This window comes from Agelaius tricolor, unplaced genomic scaffold (assembly GCF_023055355.1).
Source record: "Agelaius tricolor isolate 1412-34295 unplaced genomic scaffold, bAgeTri1.0.p SCAF_33, whole genome shotgun sequence".
Classification (NCBI taxonomy): domain Eukaryota; kingdom Metazoa; phylum Chordata; class Aves; order Passeriformes; family Icteridae; genus Agelaius; species Agelaius tricolor.
The window spans coordinates 4,419,817-4,445,390 of record NW_027269293.1 but is presented as its reverse complement, the minus strand read 5'-3'; the positions used below and the strand labels follow the sequence as shown (position 1 = coordinate 4,445,390).

The 25,574-nt window shown below is 56.0% G+C and overlaps 3 protein-coding genes across 5 annotated transcripts in view; 1 reads left to right on the top strand and 2 right to left on the bottom strand.

Moving 5' to 3' along the window:
- The window catches only part of CSNK1G2 (casein kinase 1 gamma 2), a 41,830-nt gene extending 32,473 nt beyond the window's left edge, over positions 1 to 9,357 (top strand). Inside the window, exons 3-13 of one of the 2 annotated variants that reach the window (XM_071451954.1) lie at positions 1,343 to 1,383; positions 1,897 to 1,966; positions 2,265 to 2,413; positions 3,218 to 3,452; positions 3,634 to 3,719; positions 4,064 to 4,148; positions 4,223 to 4,371; positions 4,775 to 4,858; positions 6,338 to 6,442; positions 8,262 to 8,368; positions 8,847 to 9,357. In XM_071451954.1, coding sequence (XP_071308055.1) covers positions 1,343 to 1,383; positions 1,897 to 1,966; positions 2,265 to 2,413; positions 3,218 to 3,452; positions 3,634 to 3,719; positions 4,064 to 4,148; positions 4,223 to 4,371; positions 4,775 to 4,858; positions 6,338 to 6,442; positions 8,262 to 8,368; positions 8,847 to 8,901 — 1,166 coding nt within the window. In that variant the 3' untranslated portion in view covers positions 8,902 to 9,357. The remainder of the gene's footprint in view (positions 1 to 1,342; positions 1,384 to 1,896; positions 1,967 to 2,264; positions 2,414 to 3,217; positions 3,453 to 3,633; positions 3,720 to 4,063; positions 4,149 to 4,222; positions 4,372 to 4,774; positions 4,859 to 6,337; positions 6,443 to 8,261; positions 8,369 to 8,846) is intronic. The other variant, XM_071451955.1, reaches the window with a different exon arrangement.
- The window catches only part of MKNK2 (MAPK interacting serine/threonine kinase 2), a 108,196-nt gene that overhangs the window by 52,753 nt on the left and 29,869 nt on the right, over positions 1 to 25,574 (bottom strand). The gene's annotated exons all lie outside the window — the stretch shown is intronic.
- The window catches only part of BTBD2 (BTB domain containing 2), a 26,194-nt gene continuing 12,318 nt past the window's right edge, over positions 11,699 to 25,574 (bottom strand). Inside the window, exons 4-9 of one of the 2 annotated variants that reach the window (XM_071451944.1) lie at positions 23,265 to 23,370; positions 22,268 to 22,465; positions 18,094 to 18,286; positions 16,457 to 16,544; positions 15,216 to 15,362; positions 11,699 to 14,323 (exon numbers count right to left, since the gene is read on the bottom strand). In XM_071451944.1, the coding sequence (XP_071308045.1) occupies positions 14,162 to 14,323; positions 15,216 to 15,362; positions 16,457 to 16,544; positions 18,094 to 18,286; positions 22,268 to 22,465; positions 23,265 to 23,370 (894 nt within the window). In that variant the 3' untranslated portion in view covers positions 11,699 to 14,161. The remainder of the gene's footprint in view (positions 14,324 to 15,215; positions 15,363 to 16,456; positions 16,545 to 18,093; positions 18,287 to 22,267; positions 22,466 to 23,264; positions 23,371 to 25,574) is intronic. The other variant, XR_011683147.1, reaches the window with a different exon arrangement.

Genomic DNA, 25,574 nt, shown 5'->3' with positions numbered 1-25,574 from the left:
GTGGCACATGCTGTGTTCACCAGACTTCCCTCCCTCCCTCCCTCCCAAATCCCTTCCTCCCTAATCACTGTGAAGGGATTTGCTTTATGCAGAAGCAGCAGACAAAGTGGCTTGGCAGAGTCCCCTGGGATGGGAGAGGGTCAGGGAGGCAGCAGGACTGAGCCCCTCCTTGGCTGCAGAGCCCATCCCTGGGAGGAGCTGCTCCATTTAATATCTCCCATTCATCCCTCTCCCCGTAATCCTGGCGCTCAGCAGCTGCCTCTGATGTCACCCAGCCAGGATTTATGGCTGCTTCAGGTGGAGAGCAGCAGTGGGAGCAGATGAAATCTTAGGCCAGGAGGAGCTTGTTCCCTGTGCAAATTGCTTGGAGAAAATCCGAGGAGACAGATGCAGCTCCATCAGATACCCACATGCCAGGCTTGGGGATCCCTGCTGCCCTTAACCCCCACCTGCCCGGGCTCCTGCAGGCACAGGGAGCACTCAGAGCTGTTCCTGCACACCTTTAATCTTGGCCTTTGGGGGCCTGGGCAGAGATTGTGCTGCTGCTTCCCAGGTGTGTCCTCTTTTCCTCAGCCCCTGGTTTTGGGGGGATGTGGAGGCACCCTGAGCTCAACCTTCCTGTGGGTATAGTGTGAAAAGTCCTGTGCAGGTGTGGAGCCCTCTGGGGGTGTTGTACAGGGTGCTGGGTGCCACAGCTGCTCCTTCACTGCCCTGGGCTCTTCCTGCAGCCTTCAGCTCGTACAGTCTGGGCCATGCCATGGATCTGCTCCTGGCCTCCCCTGTGCCCTTGGGTGGGCAGGACCATCCCCAGGGATGAGGTTCATTCACACACTCCTGTGCCATTCCCAGGAGTGACCCAGCCCTGGGGGACAGATTCCCACCTGCCTGTGGTGCCCTCAGACCAGTGCCAGCTGTGCCAGTGCTCCTGGGTGTCCCTCCTCCCTGCCACCCTTTGCAGGCTCCCCCTGGCCATACCTCAGTGTCCCCCAACTCTGGCCATCCCTCCATAGCCCCCTCCCCCTGGGGGGCTGGAGAAGCACCAAGTCTCAGCCTTGTCCCATCCCTGCTGCTGCCCCCTCCCATCAGCCTTGGCTCCAGCCCCAGGAGCCTCCCCATCCCAGAGGAATCCACATTCCCCACCTGGGGATAATTAGCAGGCGTGTTGCAACTCCCCACAGTGGATTCTGCTCCCCGTGCCTTGAGGCTCCTTCAGGTGTTGTGGGAGCTGCAGAACCTGTTCAGAATGTTTTTGAGCCCAGGAGCCCTCAGGGACAGCGGTGGATGTGTGGTGGGGGTGATGCAGGATCTGCTTTTCATCTCCTTTTTGTGTCTCTCCCCGCAGGGAAGAATCTCTACACAAACGAATACGTAGCTATCAAATTGGTGAGTGGCTGTCAGAGCAGGGAGTTCCTCCGTGGTCGGGGTGGGGGATGTTCCAGCCATTGGGAAGGAGGCCTCTCCCCTTTCTCCCATGGTGTTGGGCTGGGATGTGATGGATGTGGTGGCTGGGTGGCTGTGCTGGGAATTGAGGGCACTCTGGGAGCACACATCATTGCAGCTGGGGTGATCCAGGTCTGGGCAGGGAAGAGCTGAGTCTTGCTTCTCCCAGCCCTCAGCATGGCCTGTGCTGTGCTCAGCCAGTGCCAGCAGCAGAGAGGGTGGCCCCACTGGTACCTGATCCCATTAATGTTTTCCCCTCTCTGGATGAGATGATCTGGCTCCCATATGGGCTGATTCTCTCTCATCATCCCCTGAGGCTTCATCTCTATTTTATACCACTTACTCCCAACCCCAAATGCTCTCAGTCCAGCTCCTGCCAGCATGTGAAAGATGTGTCTGACACCCGGACCCCCTAAACATCTTCCTACATAACTGTTTTCCTTTCTCTCCTCCAAGGAACCCATAAAATCCCGGGCCCCCCAGCTGCACCTGGAGTATCGGTTCTACAAACAGCTCGGCAATGCAGGTACGGGCTGGGCTGCCCTGGGGAGCTGCTGGGAGAGAGGCTTTCCCTAAATGTGACTCTGCAACTTCACCCCCAGCTGGAGCTCCTGCCCATCTGCTCCACAGGGTTTCACACAGATGCCTTGTCTCATCTTTGATCTCTTCTGATTTAGTTCTTTGCCCCCACCACCCCCGCAGCAGAGTCAGGGATGCAGATGGAGCCAGGCTGGCTGTGCAGGGACATCCCCCCCTGCAGTGGCATGGCTGTGACAGAGTGGCCCTGCTGCAGCCCTGCACAGCCCCTGCTCCATCTCTTGCAGAAGGAATTCCTCAGGTTTACTACTTTGGCCCCTGTGGGAAGTACAACGCCATGGTGTTGGAGCTGCTCGGACCCAGCCTGGAAGATCTCTTTGATCTGTGTGATCGAACCTTCACACTCAAAACTGTCCTGATGATTGCCATCCAGCTGGTGAGTGCAGCCCTGCACAGCTCCCCTGCAGCCCTGCATGGCTGCCCTGGGGAGCAGGGGGTGTGTGGGCACCGTGGGCAGGCAGCATGGGCATCCCATGGGGAATGGGGGGAAGATGCTGGCACAACCCAGCCTGGCTCACCTGGTCCCTTCTGAGGGGGAGCTCTCCACCCTTCTCAGCCCCTCTCTGAGCCTTGACAAGCCTCTAAGTGTGCCCAGAGCATCTCAGTGTGTGCCTGTGACCGTGTTCACAGGGGTCTGAGGATGAGGGAAGAGACGAGGATCTGACTCCATGTTTCAGAAGGCTTGATTTATTATTTTATGATATATATTATATTAAAACTATACTAAAAGAATAGAAGAAAGGATTTCATCAGAAGGCCAGCTAAGAATAGCAAAAGAAGGAATGAATAACAAAGGCTTCTATCTTGGACAGAGAGTCTGAGCCAGCTGGGCTGTGATTGGCCATTAATTAGAAACAACTCTATGAGACCAATCCCAGATCTACTTGTTGCATTCCACAGCAGCAGATAATCATTGTTTACATTGTTTTTGAGGCTTTTCAGCTTTTCAGGAGGAAAAATCCTAAGGAAAGGATTTTTCATAAAAGATGTCTGTGATTTTTCATAAAAGATGTGCTGGCCTGGGGCTGTGTCCCATGGTGGGAAGGAGCTGATGTGCCCATCCTTGGGGCTGGGGCTGAGGGGAGCAGGGGAGAGGTGGCCAGAGCAGGGCCCAGGGCAGGGGTGTGCAGGACACAGGGTGGTGCTCTGCCCTGGCACTGACACCTCCCTCCTGCCCCAGATCACACGGATGGAGTATGTGCACACCAAAAGCCTGATCTACAGAGATGTGAAGCCCGAGAACTTCCTGGTGGGGCGGCCGGGCAGCAAGCGGCAGCACACCATCCACATCATCGATTTTGGCCTGGCCAAAGAGTACATCGACCCCGAGACCAAAAAACACATCCCCTACCGAGAGCACAAGAGCCTGACAGGGACAGCACGTTACATGAGCATCAACACCCACCTGGGGAAAGGTGTGTGGGCACAGGAGCCAGCCCTGCCTCCTGCTGAAGGGAGGGACTGCAGGGCAGGGGTGCCAGAGGTGGGCATGGGGACAAGCTGCCTCTCCTGCTCTTCAGGGTGCTGCAGGACCTGGGGGCTGCACAGGGACAGTGGCTCTAGTGGGAACTGACCCATGTCTCTTTCTCCATGCAGAACAAAGCCGCAGGGACGACCTGGAAGCATTAGGGCACATGTTTATGTACTTCCTCCGTGGGAGCCTTCCTTGGCAAGGCCTCAAGGTAACTGCCAGCTCCTGCTGCCCCTGGGCATGGCTTCCTGTGGGTGTGGCTCTGCCCTGGCATGGGGAGGGGGAAGGTTTGGCCCCTGGGGTGTTGGAGGGTTAGCACCCTGCCAGCTCTGAGCTGTGCCAGGCCCTTGCAGTGCTCTGCAGGTCTCCCTGTGTCCTCCCAGCTGCTCTCACAGTGGCTGTCCTGGAAACCCTGGGGTTTGTCCTCCAGACCTGCCCGGGCAGGGAGTTTCCTGGGAAGGAGTTACCTGGGAAAGGGGGCCCAAGCAATCACACACGGTGTGACAGCCCAGGGCAGTGCCTGGCCCCTGTGCTGACCCCCCTTGTCCCTGCCAGGCCGACACACTAAAGGAGAGGTACCAGAAGATCGGTGACACCAAAAGAGCCACCCCGGTGGAGGTGCTCTGTGAGAACTTCCCAGGTGAGAGCTGTGCCCAGCCCAGCCCCCTGCCCTGAGCCCCCTGTGCCTGTCCCCTGAGCCCCCTGTCCCCACAGAGGAGATGGCCACGTACCTGCGCTACGTGCGGCGCCTGGATTTCTTTGAGAAGCCCGACTACGACTACCTGAGGAAGCTCTTCACAGACTTGTTCGAGAGGAACGGTTACGTGTTCGACTACGAATACGACTGGGCAGGGAAACCTCTGGTGAGTGAGAGCCCAGGGCCTGGGGGCACAGGGGGAGGCACCCCAGGGAGCAGGGACAGCAGGACAGCAGCCAGGGAGGAGGTGGCTCTCAGCCATCCCAGCCACACACTGTGTCCAGGGATGAGCTTCACCCTCCTCACCAGTCACAGCTCCAGGGCTGGGACACAGGAATTTGAGGCTCTTGGAGCCAAGGGGACCCCAACAGCTGAGCTCTTTCACCTCACTGCCATGGATGCATTCCTTGGGCTCACTGCAGTCAGATACCAAGCATGGCACTGCTGGGGCAGGGGCAGGGGCAGTGATCAGGCCCTGCTTCTGGGGGGTTTGGATGTTTGGCCAGAGGCTGGGTCTGGCTGCGGGGTGTTGGGAGGGACTGCATTGACATTGTCCTTTGTGTCCCCAGCCCACCCCCATTGGCACGATGCACAGCGAGGTGCAGGTGCAGCCCCCGAACAGAGACAAAGCACAGCCACACACCAAACACCAGGTGAGCAATGGCACAGCCTGCCTGGGGCAGGGGACCATGGGCTGGGCAGCTCAGGCTGCAGCTCCAGGGACGTGGAGCCCAGCAGGGATGGTGGCAGGGACTGGAACATGGCTTTCCCTCAGTGCTGTCTGTGGGAGGAGTTCCCTCCCACAGCTCTGGGTTTGTGGCTCACCCGGGCCCAGGGCAATGTCCCTGTGGCCTGGCAGAACAGGGAGGAGGCACTGTGGGGGCTGAAGTGTGACTGGGGGGTGCCAGGCCTGGACATCAGCTGGTGAGGGGCAGGGTCCAGCCTGGGGTGTGGGCGAGGGCTTGGTGCAGGCTGAGACACCTCTGCTCACTGTCTCCATGGGGAGACTCACTGCTCTGCTTGTGATGCCCTTCCATTGATGGGACAGTGACATGGGACAAGGGAGGGCAGGACTGGGGGCAGCTTGGCTGCATTTTGTCCCCTGCTGGGGCTGCCTCTGTTCTGGGAACGGGCAGGGCACAGGGAGCCCAGCCCGGGGCAGGGATCAGGCAGAGCTGTATGGGAAAGGGTCCAGGCTGCTCAGAACTGCTCCAGTGCTGTGGCCTGTCCTGCCCTAGTGCAGGACACGTGTCCTGGCACTGCTGCCACTGAGAGCAAACCTCGTGTGTTTCCAGCAGTCCTGTACAAACCCTTGTCCTCCCAAACCTCCTTGGGGGCAGAGCACCTGCAAAGGGGCTGGAGCAGGGGGTACAGCGCCCTGTCCTCCCCAGGCTGCTCCTGCCCAGCACAGGGAGCCTGGCAGGGCTTCCTTAGGGAGAGGAAAATGTCAAATCCATCACCTCTGGCTCATTTCTGGGAGCTGACTCCCAGTAAGGTCTGCTGTGTGCCTGCACCCCAGGGAAGTGCCATGGTGGATGTCCCTTCTCCAGAGCAGGGGGAAGAGCAAAGCACAGAGCTCCCAGAGCACAGGAGCAGTGTCCAGCCTGGGGACACAGGGTGTCCAAGCCCTGGCTGGGGACACAGGGTGTCCCCACAGCTCTGGGGCCGTGCTGTGCTCACTGGGGGAGGGTTTGGCCCAGCTCGTGGCACACAGGCCCTGCCGAGCCCTGCGTCGTCCTGGGGATGTGGCGTCACCTGGGCCTGGCTGCAGCTCCGGCTCTGCTGCCCCAGCCCACTCCCAAACACGGCCCCCAGCCCTGCTGGAGCTGGCCCTGCTCCAGGGGCTGCGTGGGGCTGGCCCTGGGGTGTGTGTGTAGGTGGCAGGGGGACACAGACCCCCGTTGTCACCACAGGGACCGCTCTGGGAGCCGCCGGGACGGTGCTGCACGGGTGCCCTCCGCAATCACCAACTCGAGCTGCTCCGGTCATGTTTTTGCTTTTGCATGTCTTATTTTCTCGACTCCCTTTGCCACTTTTCCCACCCCTTCCCTCCACTTCTCCCTTCTCTTCCCCATTCTCCCTCTTTTTCTTTTGTTTCTTTTCATTCTGTTCCTCCTGCCTGTCGCGAGCAGCCGCCCGAGGGGACGGAGTTGTGGGATCCTCAGGCCGGTGGGCAGCCTGCCGAGGAGCCTTTGGGAGCTCACCTGGCAGCCGGCAGGCTCGGGGGGTCCGTGCAGGTACATGAAACCTCCTGGGGCAGGGCGGGCACGGGAGGGAGCGGAGCCACCCTGGGCCTCGTGGCCGCCCGCGGAGCCGGGATCAGCCCCGCTCCCCCGCCCCAGGGCTGCACATCCCGGGGTCCTGCCCACGTGCTGCCTGTCCCTGTGGTGTGACGGGATGCTCACGGCTCACAGACGAGGCTGGTGCTGCTTCCTGGGGGCTGCTGGGCTCCCTTGGTGCTGCCAGGGGAATTAGAGGTGGTTGGGGATGGATAGGGATGGATGGATGGATGGATGGATAGGGATGGATGGATGGATAGGGATGGATGGATGGATGGATGGAGGGATGGATGGAGGGATGGATGGATGGATGGATGGATAGGGATGGATGGATGGATAGGGATGGATGGAAGATGGATGGATGGATGGATGGATGGATGGATGGAAGATGGATGGAAGGATGGATGGATGGATGGCAGGCACACTGCAGCACAGCAGCTGGGTGAGCGTTGCTCTGCCCCCAGTGCCGCTCGTCTGAGCAGGGACTTCCCTGCACCTCCTTGACTGGAGCCCTGGCTCCAAGCCCTGCTTCTCCTCCCTTCCTGGGCACTCCTTGGCCGTGTCCCCTGCCATGGCCCTGCCTTGGTCCTGTGCTGGCGCCGTCAGCCCCGTGCTCGCCGCCCTCGCCGCCTCCTGCCCGCTCCGCTCAGCCCTGCCTGGGCCTGGGGGTCCCTCCCTCATGGATGGTGGCACATCCATGCTGGGTCCCCTGGCTGGGCCTGCGCCGCTTCCTCTGTCTCTGCTTCCGTCCCCGCTGCTCTTGCTCGTTCCTGCTGCTCCACGGGGACTCTGCTGGTGCTCGGCCCCAGGCCTGGGCACAGCTCCTGCTGTTGCCATCATGGGGCCGGGCGCTCTGTGGTGCCAGGCAGGCCCGGGCACTCCGAGGGCCCAGCTCATGCTCTGCCTCGCTCCTCCTGTCCCTCATCCCCTTCCTCCTCCCCAGTCCTGCTCTGCAAACCCTCCTGCCGTGCTCCGCCTGCGCCCGGCACTGTGGGGTGATGTGCAGGGGTCTCTGTGCTGGTGTCAGGGGCTGGAGCCTGACGTGGCCCTGCTGGCTGGGCACTGCCTGTCGGGTGTCCCTGCTGCCTGGGCACTGCCTGTCGGGTGTCCCTGCTGCCTGGGCACTGCCTGTCGGGTGGCAGCTCCTCCAAGGGGCTGGGGAAGGCCCAGGGTCCTTGCTGGGGCCGAGCAGCTTGGAGTGTTTGGCCTGTGCATCCCCAGGGAGCTCCTGGCTTTGCCTGTGGGCAGCAGGCCCAGGATGGCAGTTCAGGCATCCCACAGTTGCCTCGGTGGCTTGGATGTCCTCCTGGCCCTGGCACTGTGGCTGACCCTGCTGCCCTGGTGAGTGGGCAGGAGCTCAGGGATGCCTGAGCCCTCAGGGTAGGCACTGGGCTGAGTCTTGGTGCTGGGAGCAGAAGTCGTGTCCAGATGCTCAGCTGTGGGAAGGGCTCCTTGGAGCTGTCAGCTTTGCCAGGCCCTGTCTCTCACCCATTCTGGAGCTGACTGCTCTCATGCCCCTCTCCTGGTGCAGGGGCTCCCAGGAGCTGGGATCCTTCCAGGGCTGTTCTGAGGGGCTCAGAGCTCTCTGTTGTGATGGGGCTCTTGGGGAGCACCGAGGCTGAGCACTGCGGTTTGGCTGAGGGCACCATCTGCCACCAAGGGCACCTCGGTGCTCCTGGGCAGAGCTGGGTGGTCTCCTGGGTGCCTCCTGTGCCCCTCAGGAGGGGAAGGGCTGCAGACCCCTGGGCTGCCCCCGCTGACACTCATCTCTCCGCAGGTGATGAGCTCCACCAATGGAGAGCTGAACACAGATGACCCGACGGCAGGACATTCGAACGCCCCCATCACAGCCCCCACCGAGGTGGAGGTGACAGACGATACAAAGTAAGGCCCCAGCCCTGCCCCTCACCAGTGCTGGGCTGGAGGAGGGCTCAGCAGCTGCCCCAGGATGCCTTGTCCAGTGCCCTCCAGCCCAGCTGTCCCCTGGCACCCCGTGAGAGGTGTCCCTGCAGGGCCACCACCACCCCAGCCCTTCCCATCTCGCCCTGCCCAAGGCTCCCGCACAGAGGGGCACAGATGGGTTTGGGACTGCTCCTTCTCTGGAGTCCCTGCCTGGCCCTGGCTCATGGCCTTGTGTGCCATGGTCAGTGTCACCCCCCTGGTTGGTGCCATTTGCTGTGGCAGGTGTCACTTTTGGTGTCACTTGTGGTGCTCCCAATCCAGCCCCCGCCATGTACCAGGGGCACTTGGTGGAGCAGCTCTGCCCACGTGGAGCTCACCAAGGCACCGAGGGGTTTCTGTCCTCTCTGACTCCGGGGCTGCTGCTGCACCCTCCGTGCTGACGGGTCCCCTCTGTCCCCAGGTGCTGCTGTTTCTTCAAGAGAAGGAAGAGGAAAACCACCAAGCGTCGCAAGTGAGCAGCCGGGGCCGGGCGGAGCGGCGAGCGCCGGCTCCTCTCCCTCTGGCCGTGGCTGGATCTTGCCCCGCGGAGCCCGCGGCCCCTGGGGCTGGACGGGGACGGGGGGGCCGGGCCGGACGGGCTCCCCCAGCGCCCCACGCGCAGCTGGGGAGCGGGGCCTCCCCAAACTGCTTGTCCTTTCCTCCGCCACTCGTGGCCGTTTACTCGAACCAAGCCCAACTTCGCTGAAGTTCCTGCGTCCGTCAAACAGAAAAAAAAAGAAAAAGAGAAAAACCCACGGCGTCACTTGCTTTGAGTTTATAACCGGTCTGAAATGGGGATCAACTACAGACTCTGACCCGTCGCTGTCAGAAGAAGACGAAGACAATTTCAAGAGCAGTGGGCTAAGGAGGAATATTTTTTTTTTCTGTTGCTTCTTTGTCTCTTAAGTTAATTTAAAGTGAGTCTCGGTGCAGAGTGCTGAGTCGTCAGTCTTTGACCGTCATCTTCAGTGTTACCGAATTCTGCTCTTCCTTCCGGCCCCGCCCCGCGTCCCCGCCGGGTCCCCTCGGTCAGTGGCGAGCGCTGGGCTCGGAGCGGCCCCGCTCGGGCGGGGAGAGCCGGGGCCGCGCGGGGCGGGGAGAGGAAACGCGTTTACAGTTCATTTACGATGCACTTTTGCGAGCAATACAGGCGCCGTCCGGTCCCGCCGAGAGCAGGTCCGAGACTCCCAGGGGCTGGGGGACACAGGGACAGGGACGGCCGAGACCAAAGGGACCCATGAATGGCGGTGGCAAAGCAGGGAGGGGAAGCGAAGCGGCCTCGTCTCTGGTGCTGCCATGTCTTGGGGCTGGATGTTTCCACGAGAGCTGTAGGTGTGGGCACGGCTTGATGGCCTCTTGGTTTTACAGCCTGAGCCCCCCGAGGCCCCGGGGGGCCGGGGCTGGGCCGGGCCGGGGTGGAGCGGTGGAATCCCCACCAGGGCATCCCCCGGATCCTCCCGGCCTCTCCTGGGGCTGGGGAAATGCAGGTTTTGGAACTGACCCACGGACACCCCCCGCACCCCCGCGTTCCTCGGCACCCCCAGGGCACTGCAGCTCCCCACGTGAATGACCCCGTGCGCTGTCGTGTGTATTGATCGTGACACTTTGGGGGGGGGACACACACTTATCTTTACCAAAACCCTGATGTTCTGCCCCAAAGAAGGGGCTGAGGCTGTGCTGGGGGGGCGGGGGAGGGATGGGACCATCTGTGGCTGCTTTGAAACATTTGTCCAAACTGACCATCTCGGGGGGCTGGAGACCCCACATTGTGGAGGGGCTGGGGGGGCGTGGGGTCTCCCACGGGGCCGTGCCCTCCCCACGGCCCCTCTTCATCCTCAATTCGGGATTGACCCCGCCTTTGGCTTGTCCGGGCTGCGGCCCCAGCTGCTGCCGCGTCCCTGGCCACGGCGGGAAGGGGACGTGCAACGTTTGACCTCGTGTCCCCAGCGAGGCGAACAAACGAATTTTAAAAATCGCCTTAAAATTTTCACTGGAAGTGGTCCCTTGGCAGCGCGTCGGCTCAGAGCAGCCCCGGCAGAGGCCGAAGAGGAGCCGCGGAGGGGAAGGGGAGGCGGCCCCGAGGGTGTGCCCGGCGTGCCCGGCTCCGTGCGCGCTCCCTCGGCCGCCGGGGCCGGGCCCGAGCCCGGGACTCTCTGTCCTTCCAGCGAGGAGTCCAAATACTGCGATTGTACGTGAGAGCGTTTGTTCCATTGCGAGTTTAGTTACTGCTTTAAAACCAAGTGTACAGATATGGCATTTCAATTTCTCTGATGCTTCCTGGAAGCCATAGAATTTAGGGGCTTTTTTTTAATAAAAAACAAAAAAATAAAATAAAAAAAAATCTTTAAAACCCAACACGTTCTTCTGTGCTTCATTGTGTGACTCCCAAGGGGGAGGACATTGACCAAGCACCCCCTTTTTGTCGGAGGCTCCCTCAGCAGTGGGTGGGAGCAGCCCCAGCCCCTCGCAGGGGGGACCAGGAGCCTTTCCTGGAGCAGCAGAAGGAAAATCTCGGGGGGACAGATCAGGGAACAGCAGCACAGCCGATGGCCGTGGGCAGTCCTGCAAAGCCGTGAGTGAGAAAGGTGATGGTGCAAGAGGGCGATTCCCAGCTGAGCCCGGTGCTCCTCCAGCAGGGACCCGGGCTGGGCTGGGCCGGGCTGGGCTGGGCTGGGCTCCCCCTGCTCCGGGCACTGCAGGGCCCCCAGGCCGAGCTCCAGCACAGTTTGGAGCCCTGGGAAGCTGCCCCTGGCCCCGGGGCTCACGTTCACCACGGCCCCACTGCTCCCTCGGGCAAAGGGCAGGGCTCTGATGCCCCCATGGAGCTGAGGGACCACGGGAGCTGTGCTGGGCACAGGAGCAGAGCCCAGCCCTCATCCCTGCTCCAGCATCCCCTAAAGCCTCTCCGTGCTGGGAATCACTGGCCAGAGGATTTGCCTTCCCCCCCAGGCCTGGACCCCCAAAGGCTGAGGCAGCTTTTAGTGCATTTAATTGTCAAAAACCTCCAATTCAGGTTCAAGAAATTCAGTCATAAAATGACATCTCCCACCCTGTGCCATCCTGCTGCCCTCCTACCACCACCTCACAGCCTGAGGGTCTGGACTCCCCAGCAGTGATTGCCAGGCTTCAGGAGCCCCAAGGGTCTGGCTCATCCCACAGCCCATGGATGGGAAGCTGAGGACCCCACACCCTCAGCTGGGGGAGATGGGCCAGGAGCCAGCATGGCCCAGATCTCCCCCCACCATTCCAGCAGCCATCATTCTCCAAACTTCATAAAGACAACCTCGATGTCTTTATTGTTTTCCTATTTACAAATCACAAAGCTGGCCAAAAAGCAGAGTGTGAACACGGGACGAGAGCATCGGATACATTCATCAAAGAGCACAGGAGCCGGGCGGGGCCCGCTCTGCTGGAAGGTGACGTGGTACAACAGAATGGCTCATACTGCTGGGAACAGGCATGTCCAACAAGGAATTACATTCATCTATCTACAGAAGCCAGAATTGCATCAAACTGCAGAAAAGCCATAAGAACAGAAGTTGCTCAGCTGTAGTTCAGAGTTTGACTCCTCTCCCTCCGTGACAGGACAAGCTGCCAGACCTGCCCCGGGCAGGGAGGGCAGGAAGGTGGGATTTGGGACGAGAATCTGTGTAACAAAATAATCATGAGAACAACAGAACTTCCAGGGAACAGCCAGGGAGGTCCCCCTGCAGCTGGGCAGGGCCTGCCCCAGCCCTGCTCACAGAGCCAAGCTCTGCTTCTCTCAAATTCCAATTATTCCACTTTTTCCACCTGTACCTGATGCCCCGAGGTGCAGAACCCAGATCAGAGCCCCTGGGAAGGTGCTACCCCAACATGAGCCCTGGCTGCCAGCAGTGACATTGCCACCACCCTTGGGAGAGGGGTGGTGACAGAAGCAGGCACAGTCACAGACAGCCTGACGGACACAGAGTCTGTGAATCCATCCCACAGCCCTGTTTGCATTGCACTGAGTCGGGTTCAGTCACCAGGTCGTGGACCCAGGTTGGGATTTTTTTTCTATTTTTTTCTATTTTTTTAGTACTGGCCATATTAGAACCATCCCACCTGGAAGCAGGCTGACAATGCACAGCTCACACCATCTCCCTGGAGCACAGAACACACTCTGGGCATCTCTAACAGCTACTGCTGAGGAGGTGCAGGGCATTCCCAGGCTGAGGCTGCAGGGCTGAGGAGGAGACTGCAGGCAGCACAGCCCCAGGATCCCGGCTGGGGCAGCAGGAGGAGGAGGAGAAGCCGTGCTCCAGCCAAGGACAGCCAGGTTTCGACTTCCAGCAGTGAAATCCAGGGGCAGCAGCTGCCCAGAGTGTGGCAGTGGCTCCGTGTGCTGGAGCAGGAGGTTGGAGAAGGGGCCCTGAGGCAGCACCACCCCAGCCAGTCCCACGCAGACTCCGCTGGCTCTGCTCTTCCTGCCAGGCTGAGCTTAATTCCAGAGGAGGGGAGGAAGAGTCTCGTGGTCTTCACTCGTGGGCAGTGAGGGTGGGGCTGGTCAGGCAGCCCAGGACCAGCCACGGGGAAAAGCAGCTGGGCCTGAACAAGGGGTATCTTCAAGGTCACCGAGCTCCACAGCTCAGCAGGTGATGTTTGTGATCCCCCTGCTGTGCCTGGCCGACAGGCAGTGTGCAAACACACACCAGCACAGAGAATATTCCACCTTTTCCTGAACCATTTGGTAAATCCTTGTCCATCTGCTGCATTCTAGGTAACAGGCAGGTGCACATCCAGCCTCTCCTCCAGCTTCCATCAGGGCAGCAGGGGTGAGGCAGCAATGCACAGGAACAGAGGGAAATGCATGGAAACGTGCATGGAAACTGCAGGAATGCCCTGGAACAGGTGAGGCAGGTGCCCTTCTGCTTCAGCTGACAAACCCTGGCACTCTGCAAAGGACAACGACCAGTGACAACAGAGCTGGGGCTGCTCAGGGGCGAGCTGAGCATCACCAACACCTGGGAAGTGCCAGGGGTGTGGAAGCAGCACCACGGGGACTCAGAATGCAGGAGGAGCTGCCCCTCACCACTCTGCAGGGAGGTCACCTCGCTGCCACCAACTGCCCGAGGTGAAGATTGTCACAGATCGGTGGGGAGAGCAGGAAAATGCCTCAGTCCCTCCAGAGGAGCTCAGCTTTGAGGTCTCCAAGCCTGTGTAGTGCTGGAACAGCAAAGCCTCAGGGAAAAGGCCACTTCCCATGAGTTTGAAGGCGGCTCTGTGTGCTGAGGCTGCTGGGAGGGAGGGAAGGTGCTGGACACGGGCTGGCCAAGCCCTGCAGTGTGGCCTGGACTGCTGAGCTAAGGCCACCCAGCCCTGACCGAGTCTGTCTGCAGGACCATCTCCTCATGGCAAGTGAAACCACAACCAGAGCCACTCGTTGCCTTGTTTCTGACCGGTGGAAAAGCATCTACATTCATTACAGTCCAAAAAACGCACGTTGTTAGATAGGGTTAATCAGGAGTGAAAAACAACAAGCTACAGACAACGTACAAATGGTACTGGGACACCAGCTGGGCTGCACTGGGACACCAGCTGGCCTGGCACCTGAGAGCAGCAGCAGCACTAGCACAAGGCAGAAGATGAGCTTTGAAATGATTTCACTGGGACCTTTGGCTAGTGTGGCTCCAATTGGTGTGGTCAAACTCAGCCAGAGATTTGGTTTGGGAGGTGGCAGGGAAGAGCCGAGTCCAGGGCGGGCTGGCAGTGGCACTATGTGTAGAAGATGATCTCTGGGATTTGTCCATCCTCCACGGAGGTGCCGTTGTTGTTCCCAGCCGCGTAACAGAACGTGAAGCAGGTTTTGGCTCCCGTTGTTGGTGATTCATGGATCACTTTGCGCAGTCCTTTGGTTCCATAGTGGGAATCTGGACCCTGCAGGGGTCACGGAAGACAAGGACAGGTCAGGGCCCTGCTGCTGCCCAGGCTCTCTGGGTTGGGTGGGTTTGGAGCTGTGGGGATGTCAGTTCCTCCCTTCTCCTCCTGGATGTGCACCTCAGGTATTCTGACCTCAATCCCATCTCTATCAGAATTTAACTCTTAGTTTAACCAGGTCTCAACAGCTACATATGAACTTTTTGAGGCCACTGCAGCAGGCTCTAGATTACACACTGCAGGACTGACAGCTCAAAAAAACCACACCAAAAAAATCACTCCATCCCCTCCCCAGTGAAACACCTGCTCAGTGCTGTGAGACAAGTCAAAAACTGTCACAGACATCTTTGATGGAAAATCCTTTCCTTAGGATTTTTCCTCCTGAGAAGCTGAGAGGCCTCAGGAACACAATGTAAACAATGGTTATCTGCTGCTGTGGAATGCAACAGGTGCATCTGGGATTGGTCTCATGTGGTTGTTTCTAATTAATGGCCAATCACAGTCAGCTGGCTCGGACTTTCTGTCTGAGACAAAAGCTTTTGTTATTCATGCTTTCTTTTTCTATTCTTAGCCAGCCTTCTGATGAAATCCTTTCTTCTATTCTTTTAGTATAGTTTTAATATAATATATATCACAAAATACTAAATCAAGCCTTCTGAAACATGGAGTCAGATCCTCGTCCCTTCCCTCATCCTCAGATCCCTGTGAACACGGTCACAAAAAACCAGCTCTGAATGCTGGGGGTGAAGGAGCTCATGGCAGCAGCAGGACACACAGAGACCTTGGAGATTGCACCACTGGCCTTGAAGGACACAGAGCAATGCCCAGGTTGCACTGATGAGCTACAGCAGGTGCCCTCACCTGCCTGCAGCTCCCCCCACCCCGCTGGTACCTTCAGAGTAGCACAGGCTGTGTAGTTGACGTTGGGTAAAATCTCCACAGGCTCCTTGAACATGACCCGGAAGGTGTTGGAGGAGCCGTCGCAGCTGAAGCCGGTGTCATTCTGCCCCAGGACCGTGTTGCTGTCTGTGTGGATGATCTGCAGCACAGGAAGGGTCAGCTTTCATCTGGACACTGCCCACAGGAGTGTCCCTGAGCTAGGCTGAGCCCCAGGCACTCCCAGACTGACCAGCCCTGTGATGACTGCACTGTCCATCACTTGTGTCACCCATCCATGCCATGATCACAGAGCCACAGAACCACAGAACCATGCTTGGGCTGGGATGGACCTCAATGATCACAGAATTTGGGTTGGGATGGACCTTAAGGATCACAGAATTTGGGCTGGGATGGACCTTAAGGATCACAGAATTTGGGTTGGGATGGACCTTAAGGATCACAGAATTTGGGTTGGGATGGACCTTAATGATCACAGAATTTGGATTGGGATGGACCTTAAGGCTCATCCGTCTCCAACCCTCCTGCCAGGGGCAGGGATGCCACCACTGTCCCAGGTTGCTTCAAGCCACATCCTGGACTTGAACTTTCAGGGCTGAGGCAGCCACAGCTGCTCTGGGCCCCTCTGAGCTCAGCACAGAGCTGTGGGCTCATGTCCCCTCCTCACCCCCAGACTGGCAGAGCACTGCAAGCCCACACTGTGCTTAGACCCTTCTCCCCCCAGAGCTCAGGGCAGCAGGATGAGCCCTGGCAGCCAAGAAGAAATGCTGACAGCCTGTGCTCATGACACCAGCCCTGTGTGCTGGAGTGACTCTCCTGGGGACAGTCCTCCTGCAGTGACCCACACTGGGGTGGCACAGGGGCACCCAGAGCAGGCACAGAGCACCCACGGGCTCCACCTGCTCTTTGGACAAGATCATCATGGACTTGAGACAACTGAGCCTCTCCCAGCATGCTCAGGGTGGGAAATCATGCACAGCTGCTTCCCAAACTGCCTCCAACTGCCCCAAAGCTGGAGCAGAGCTGGGGAGATGCTGCAATGACGTGTACAATGAAATCAAGAGCAATAATCCTGCTGATCCCCAGTGCCCCATCTGGCCCCTGCTACATCTGCCAGCCCCCCTGCCCAGGGACACACACAGTCCCTCTGAACCTCAGGTTTTGTTACAGATTCACTAAAATGTGTTTGTCAGCCCCTAAAACAGCCGGGGTTTTTAAGGTAGCAGAGAGAATTACCTGGATATTTACTTGGTAATCCGTTGGCCCGTGTATGGATCCGTATAATCCAAACCCAACTACAAATATCCTTTTGTTTACTGAGAACCTGCAGGAACAGAGCAGGAAAGTCAGTCCAAACCTGCCACTCCTCTATTGCTCCAGTACAAAGCTGATACACAAATATCTCCACTTGTGCTGATTTTATATCTCTGATTTAATCAAACCTACACAGACTTAAGTGCAGCCCTTACTAAGAGGTGAAACCCTGCACAGAAACCATCAGCTGCACACTCCCACCTCTGACTGGTCCAGTGAAACACAAAGCTGCACAATCCCATCCTCAATATCAGGGTCCAGGCTCAGGAAGTGTTTCCAAGTTGTGGCAAAACATCAGCACCCCCAAATGCCCTCCAGGCCCAGGCAGGGCAGCCTGGGGGTGTGGAGCAGTGCCCACTCACTGAGCTCTGCCCAGCAAACACCACTGGGGATTTCACTGCTGAGCCCTGGGGAATTCTTCACCTGCTGCTGGGTGTTTGCTGCATTCCAAATTGACCAAGAGCAGACGTAAGGATTCAGCCACTCCTGAGTGCAGGAATCCCTGCTGCCCAAGGAAGAAGGGGAAGGGTCTTTGCCCCACTACAGCTCCACCTTCTCAGGCAGCAGAAGCTTCAGGGTCTGCCAACCTGCCAACAGCATTTCTTCATCCATCCACCAACTCTTTCAGCCCTGCAGTGTTTCCAGAACAAACACCTGGGGCAGGCTGGAAGCCTCAGCTCTGCAGCCAGCGTGGAATATTCAGTGTTGGAACTGACCCTGATGCTGCAGAAGCTGAACCTCAAGTCAAACCCAACTCCAAAATGTCTGTGAGTGTTAGAGGTGGGAGCAGGAAGTGTCTGGAGCTGGCAGCAGTTCCCACTGCCAGGGGGGAATGGACCAGAGGATCTCACCAACAGCTCCAGTGCAACTGAACCATCTTAAAAGTTGTGAAGAGCTTCATTGCTGTGAGTCCCCTTCCACCCACGATGAAAACAAAGCAGGGAAGAACCCCAAGGCTTCCTCATTCCCTCCTGTCTTGCTCTCATTTTCTGATTTGGGAACACAACCTTTGCAAAGCACCATTTTCCAGCCACACCTGCCAGTCTCTGTCACTGGAACTGGGCTCTGCTGGTTGTCCACAAGCTCAGGTCTGAACAAACTGGGTGTCAGCAGAACCTTACCCCAACCCCTCTCTCCAACAGGAGAGGTTAAGGGGCCTCAACCAGACACTTCAGTGCTCCACACTGACAGCAGGAGCAGGAACCAACCTGATGGAGCACTGCTTACCTGTCCCCCCCAAAGCATGGCAGGGGAACAACTGGTGACAACTCATTTATGTGCCCCTAAGCTGCAGGAAGCTTTTGGGGGGTTATTTCCCTCCCTTTCCAGGGGCCTGTGCTGGGAGCCACGTTTCCTGGAAACCTTTGCTAACAGAGATGCAGAGTGGCAGCACCATGGAGGTCAGTGCATCAGGGCTGGTTCTGCCCAGCAGAACACCTTCCCTGTGGGCTCACACGGGGGAAATTCGGGGTCTAGCACAGAACCTTGAGTGTTTAGAGCTAGAGCAGTGGGAAGCTCAGGAACACGAGTCCAGGGGTGGGAATGGGCGCAGAGCTGACCTGATCCTGTCACTCGTCCCACTGTACCCCCAGCGGCTCTCCACCTGCTGGAAGCGGCTGATGCTGCACTCCTTGCCCCGCAGGCAGCACCGGGGCCGGTCGATGAACTCCACCCGCGGCTTCGGGTTGACGGTGAAGTGCAGGAACAGGCTCACCACCTCCCGGTCCGTCAGGATCCCCGACTGGGCAGGCCCTGCAGAGGGGAGGGAGGGGCACTGCTGTCAGCCTTAGGGAACCACAGGGTCCTGGAATGTCCTGGTGTCAGGAGGGACCCTCAGGGATGATCAGTGCAGCCCCATCCCTGCCCAGGCACCCCAAGAACCCCACCCTGAGCAGCCCTGGGAGCTCCTGGAGCTGTGGCAGCCTTGGCACCATTCCCTGGGGAGCCTGGGCAGTGCCCAGCAGCCTCGGGGGGCAGAACCTTGCCCTGAGCTCCATGCCAAGGCCTGGCCCAGCTCCAGCCCTTGCTGGGCTCCTGTCCCTGTCCCAGAGCAGAGCTCAGCCCCTGCCCCTGTGCCTGCCCTGGGCAGGAGCTGCAGCCCCCAGGAGCCTCCCCTCAGTCTCCTGGGCTCCAGCTGAACCAGCCAAGTGCCCTCAGCTGCTCCTCAGCCCTTCCCCAGCTCCGTGTCCCTCCTTTGGCCACTCTCCAACAGCTTTGGACCCTTCTGGTATTGTAGGTATAACCTCTTAGATCTTAAGACATTGAAGGAACTCCTTAATCATGAACATGTGCAGTCACCATGTTTGAATTAGTTCTTTCTCTCCTCCTATTTTGCCCTTGTTAAAAGGTTTTTGCAGAGCCCCATCTTCCTGGAAATTAAAAGTTTTCATCTTTTTGCTCAAAATTTTTCAGTGCCCACAGTAGCACAATTTTCAGTGTTCTTGTACCAATATGTTTTTTTAGCTTCAACAGGTGTTTTTTGTCTCTTGCTTGTGCAGATGTAGCTGTTACCCAGCTTTTCTTCTGGTAGATTGGACAGGTGTGGTACTGGAGCTGAACCAGCCAAGTGCCCTCAGCTGCTCCTCAGCCCTTCCCCAGCTCTGTGTCCCTCCTCTGGGCACTCTCCAACACCTTTGGACCCTTCTGACCTTGGGGGCCCCAGAACTGCATAAGCAGCAAGAATCCTCTGGGATTTTCATGAGGAAACAAGCCTGACCTGCAGCTGGCTCCAGGCTAAACCCCCATCACAGATGGGATCCCAGTGGTGCATCAAGACATTAAATCCCAGACAAAGGTGCTGCCCTTTATCCACAGGGCAGTCATGGGCTGCAGAGCCTTCATGGAACATGGAGCTGTGATTAACTGCCCAGCTCTGTGGAGCCCAAATTCACTGGGCTACCAAAACAAACCCAAAAGTACACAGCTGATCCTTGCCCCACTCCTGGAAATGCCAACATTGGTAAGAGACAGGGATTTCCAAACATCCACACTGGTGGTTCAGACACAATGGAGGACCATGAGGAGGAGGGAGAGGGACTGTCATACAGTTACCATCAACTCAAAAAGTTCAAGAGAATTTTTACTCAAGACAAAGGTGGTTCAGCTCATTCCTTCAGGCATTTAATCCACATCTTGCATTTGAATACCTTTATTGTAGAACCTTGGGAAAAATGCTAATGATTTCAGCAAGAGCTGGGGCATGTTCTCATCTTTTCTCCAGTAACAAGACATTTTTTCCAGAGTGATCACAGAATCCCAGACTGGTTTGAGTTGGAAGGGACCTTACAGCTCATCCAGTGCCACCCCTGCCATGGCAGGGACACCTCCCACTGTCCCAGGCTGCTCCCAGCCCTGTCCAGCCTGGCCTTGGGCACTGCCAGGGATGCAGGGGCAGCCCCAGCTGCTCTGGGCAACCAACTCACTGATCTAAACTCAATCTTTGCAAACTACTTGAAATACTTTCAAAAGTGAAACTGGATAAAATTAGTCTGTTAGCCCAACACTCAAAAGCTTCTCTGCAGCTGTTTGCACAAGGCTCTCAACAGAAACAAGACCATGGAGTAGAGGGGAAACAACAGCAGTTAAATGTCCTTTAACGTGGGGAACAAATGCCCAGCTCCTTGTAGGTCCAAAACTACTTGTAGCTGGTTAAATTCAGCTTGATATTACCCAGGCATAACCTGGTCCAATGATGCAATGGGGAGAGACTCAAGAATTCAAGAAGTCGACTCCTTAAAGGTAAATGAGCTTCTGGATACTTTGTTCAGCAAAAAATCAGCCTCGTTGATGTGTCTGAACTTATCCTGTGTTGTTGCAACTCACTTCTGCAATGATTCAAATTACCTGCTCTAAGGGGAGGGAGGGACACATTTGCCAGTTAAAACATCTTCATGCAAAACCCCACGTTTGATACCAGATTATACAATAAACTGGTGAAACCACTGCTGTAAAATTCCCTCTTTTCTTGGCTTTTCAGGGAGAGGGGTGTGGAGGGGAAAGGTTTCTCTCCTCTGTCTCTGCTGTGATCACCACAGAAATCAGAGTCACTAAGAAACTCAGAAAAAGGACAAAGCTGAAGGAATTCCAAGTTAATTCCTTGTTTAAGGAACAGCTGACCACTGCAACCCCCCAGGTTTGGGGATTTTGTTCATTTTTTAGGTTGAAGTGGATGGAGAAAACTTAAAAATTTGTCTCAAAGCACAAAGGTCCAAGTAGGACAGGCAGTTTGTGACAGACAACATGGGGAGGGGCACTGGCACTCCCAGCTCAAAGCCTTCAACCCTAACATGCCAAAATTAACACTTTCCTTGCAGTGAGAGAATGATACAAGGTCGCAAGGAAGAACTGAAAGAAATGAGATCTGCAGAAAGAGGCAAAGGTCTCTGCTTCACTGAAGAAAACCACGTTCCCTAAGGCCACATCACAGCTGTGACAGGCCAAGCAGAGAGTGGGGACCAAGTGTAAAGCCCAGATTTTCCTCTTACTAACAGCCCTCCTCACGTGGGAACAGGGACTGAAGGACTGAGCAGCTGATGCCAGCGCTGCCCTGAGAAGTGACCTGCAAAGGAAGGGGTCAGTGGCCCTGTTTGCTCCTGTGTACACAGCACTGCAGCCTAGAACAAGTGACAGTCTGGAAAATGGCTCCACTGGGTCTTTTTAGCATGAAAACTCTTTAAGCCAATTGCCAGCTTCCAATCCCCGGGGAATCCCCAGAGGATGAAGTGAAAGACAACAAGCAATGAAAGGAAAACAAGGCAATCTATAGTCCAAGCTGTGAAATGAGTTAGACATCTCTGTGGATCAACATCTTAATGTAAACTTGAAAAATACTTTGAGACTCAGACTAAACAACACCAAGCCTGCAGCTCAAAGGGCATTTTCAAAGGTTTTGAGACATGGGGCTCTGCTCAGAACAGCATTGGCAAGACAGGGCCAACACCACCACAGGCAGAGGATGAGGAGAAACGTTCCCATTTCTCTTTGGGAACAGGCTATGATCAACACCAATTATTTGCAATTTCATCAGCTTTGTGTAGTTTAAACACTCGGGATGGCTGGGAAGGGGAGCAGATGAAGCCCAGTTTGGATCTTTGCTCTCAGCTGAACGGGACAGTAACCATCCACCCATGCTGTGAGAGCAAACACAGCTGTGAGCCCCCTGCTCTTCCCAGGGGAGCACCACAGGCTTTAAAATGAGAGAATGGGCATGGATGAAAACAGGATTCAGACAGTAGATTTTGTAATCATGGAATCACAGGAGAGTGTTGGAAGGGACCTTAAAGCCCATCCAGTGCCACCCTCTGCCATAGGCAGGGACATCTTCCACTATCTCAGAGCACTCCAAGCCCTGTCCAGCCTGGCTGTGGACACTTCCATGGATGGGGCAGCCACAACTGCTCTGGGCACCCTGTGCCAGGGCCTCACACCCCGTGGCACTGGAATACTACAGAATTATGTGTTATTATACTTCAGAATTTCCTTCTGACATCCAGTCTAACCCTGCCCTCCTTCAGGAGGCCATTCCCCCTTGTGCTATCACTCCAGGCCCTTATGAAATGTCCCTTTCCAGCCTTTTAGGGGCAGAATGAGAGAAAATGGGGAGGAATGCGGGGGGAATCCCATATTTAAATCATTACAGCATACACAGAGAAAACCCTCTTTGGTGTGACTTGACTCTCTGTAGCTGAGGGAAAGCAAAGACCAGGATTGCCAGAAACACCTTGGTTGAGTTACCTGCTGCAAACTCCTCAATAGTCATCAGTGGGAAGCGGATAAGGGAGAGAGCTTTGCCCAGAACCTTCCGCTTGTTCTCTGGAATCACCTGGAGCTGCTGCCGCTGACACTCGGCCTCGGACCAGCGCACGACGGCGTTGAACAGGCGAACCTCCCGGATGCCCAGCGTGTCCCTCTCCAGCACTGCCACCAGCGTGTCTGCAGGGCACCACAACAGGCACAGCTTCAGCCTCTGAACCCAAACCAGCCCCCTGCACCCTGCCACGAGTACCCCGTGCACAGCCAAGGGAAAAGGGGAAGCGGCTGAGCCGACAGCATCTCCCAAAAGTGCTGCCTGCAGCCTCTGAGGAAGATTTATCTGAATATTCCATCAGCAAGGAGCTCACTGGAGCAGTAAACAGAGCCCATTGAATTGGCATGTTAATGCAAGTGCAGGAGGATGAATTGCAACTTGCTTGACGTCAAATTTGGATGAAACAAGCAGCATGAAAGCCAGAAGGTGACCCGTGCCTTACCTCCACAGCCCATCTCATTAGAAGAAGGTTAAAGCCTGAATTTTAATGTTCATTAACTGTGCCCAGCAAGTTTGGAAACTGCAGACGGTAATTAAAATAGCCAGTCCTTGCTTCCAAAAACACAACACCTTCTTAACTCCAAAACCTGACAAAGACTTGGGGAAGAAAGCCAACTCTACAAAAAAAGGCAAGTTTACACCCACCCAAAACCTGCCAACATCAACACAGGAAGCAGGCTTTGTGTCATGCCCAGAAAACTCAAGTTGCACCAAAGTAAGCAGATTCCAGGGTATTTCTGCAGGCAAGGCAGCAAACTCTTTGGCAAATTCCCTGTCTCCAGCCACTCTGTGCCAGAGACTATTCAAGTGATTGCTCCTGAACAGCCAAGCCACAAGTGCCAAGCATTATTAACCTGTAACAACTTTGGAGACAAGCTGGTTATGAAAGCAGGGAGAGAGAGGGAGGGGTGGAAAAGAGCTTACCCAGGTCAATGTCTGTAAACCCCTCTGCATTGAGGGCATCTGAGGTGTTCTTGTCTATGTTCTCCAGGCACAGGCTGGCCAGCTGGGGCTCATCAAACAGCCGGGCCTAGGCAGGAAAGAGCAGCATTAACAGAAAAGGTATTTTCAAGTTTACTCTAAGAACCCCCATTCCCCTCCCACAGCCCATCTTCATTAGCAATACCATGCCTGACTGCACCAGGAATCCACTGGGCCTTTCACAAGCAGTTAAGCATGACAAGGCAAACACTAGAAAATTCTGTGTTTGGCAGCAGCCCTGGTTCAGCTGTGCATGTCTTCAGGCACGTCTTTGTTTCAGCACAGCCTGGGTGCAGGCACCAATCGTGCTCTCCAGCACCACACTGACCCTGTCAGCTGAGCACAGGCAAATTTTACTTCATTTTTCTATTTACAAGAAAGCTTTGCCCAGTGACTGCAGGCCTGCTTGCTCTAGGAATAATGCAGAGATAGCTTATTCTGTAAGAACAGCCACACTGATCTTGTGCATTAGCAAGAAAAAGCTGTAGCAGTAGTGCCTGTGTGTCCTGGGGAGCCCTACAGGGTACACAGCCTGCTCAGTGCATCTCCATGTTTTGCACAGAAACAGCTACTCTAATCCAGTTACCTTAAAGAATTTGTCCCAAAATAGGTTACTATTCCAAGAAAAGCCTTACACAGCCTGGAGAGCTGCTCAGAATTTCTCTGCCCACCTTAAGTGAAGTCTTGTAACAATTTAGCTGCCATTTCAGATCACCCTGGACTGCCACGTGTTAGCAGCCCTGTGCCCAGCATAAGCAGAAATGGGTGGAACACACAAAAAACACTAAATGAGCTCTTACTTCAGTGCTTTGGTTTTGCTGTTTAGGAAGGAAGTGCCTTGACTTCACACCTAACAAGAATACACCAGACTTGAACTCACTGCCACAGGTAAGGCTTAAAACTCTTGGGCTGGGAATTCCATCACTCAGGAGGTGCCTTCCAGCATCTTCTGCTTCAGCCCCACTTGTGGCACTCAGAGCTCAGCAAGGCCAATCTTTGTGCTGAGACCTCAAGTACAGGAAGCTGAAACAACAATTTCTCAGGGCCCAGGGAAACTTCAGCAGTTGTCACCTGCTCCAGGGGCTGGAGGGCTGCCAGTGCCTTTACACTCTTGGCATCAAGAGCTGGGACTGACTCAGACTTTACTACTGGAGTGGCTCTTTGGACACGTGAGGACTCCAGTTACACTCACAGAGCTCTCCCCCACAGCAGCTCCAGGCAAGCTTTATTTCCTTGCTGATCAAAGTGACACTTGGATGTGTGTCTGGCATGAAAGAGGATCAAGGCTCACTAGGAAAGCTGTTTGCCTCTGATATTTCTGCCACTGATCAGCAGTTGCTTGAGACAGCCAGTGACACAGCTGCTGGACCAGCAGATTGGGCAGGCACACACAAAAGGAGGTATGGGGCTCTCCCTGGGATCTCAGGTCCATGATCTCAAGACTATAGGGCAGTGTCTTCTACAAGATCTATCTCAGGTCTGTAATTTACTGAAGAGGGTGTTGGTTTGATGCAGTGAAAGCAGAAAACAGGTAGGTTTTCACACTGCAGGACCAGGAACAAGAGGGCTGTGAGAAGAGATCCTTTCAGTGAGGTGCAGCCAGTCATCAAGATCAGGCACATTTCTCAAGCAAGACCTGCCTCAAACAACTCAGACTTGATACAGAGAAATAGTGAACTAGATGGGAATCATCACTGATGATTATACAGAATGAACAAGCCACAAACAAAAGGCATCAGGAAAGCCTTTCCCCAGCTGGCATTTCACGTGCCTCAGTGCTACTGAGAGAGTGCCAGGCAGTATTTTGGTTTTGGCACCTGAAGCACAAGGATACCTTCCTCCTTTGCCAAAGAAGGACCTTTGTGACCTGTAAGGAAGTCACCATAAACCGAAATATTACCTTGCCAAAGCTACAAACTCAAGTGCAGAGACACAGGAAGTCACAAAAAATCTCTGCATAAGGAATACCACCAAAGCCAACACCTCTAACCCCTCATGAGGTAATGCCTAGCCTAAGATTCCTCCTCAAAACTTCAGTCTATGGCAAAGATCTGTTCCCAGCTCCTGGCTAACAGCTCCTGATCTTTCAGATTGCAACTGCTGAACCCAAAGAAGGGGAAAGCTGCAGCCAAGGAGCTGCAATTGCCCCAGCATGCATCAGATGGAGCACAGATTTGGCTGCCATCGCCCAATCAAGAGCCTTCAAGTCCTGAATCTGCCTCTGGGAAGTGCAGTGTGGATCCCCCCTTGTCT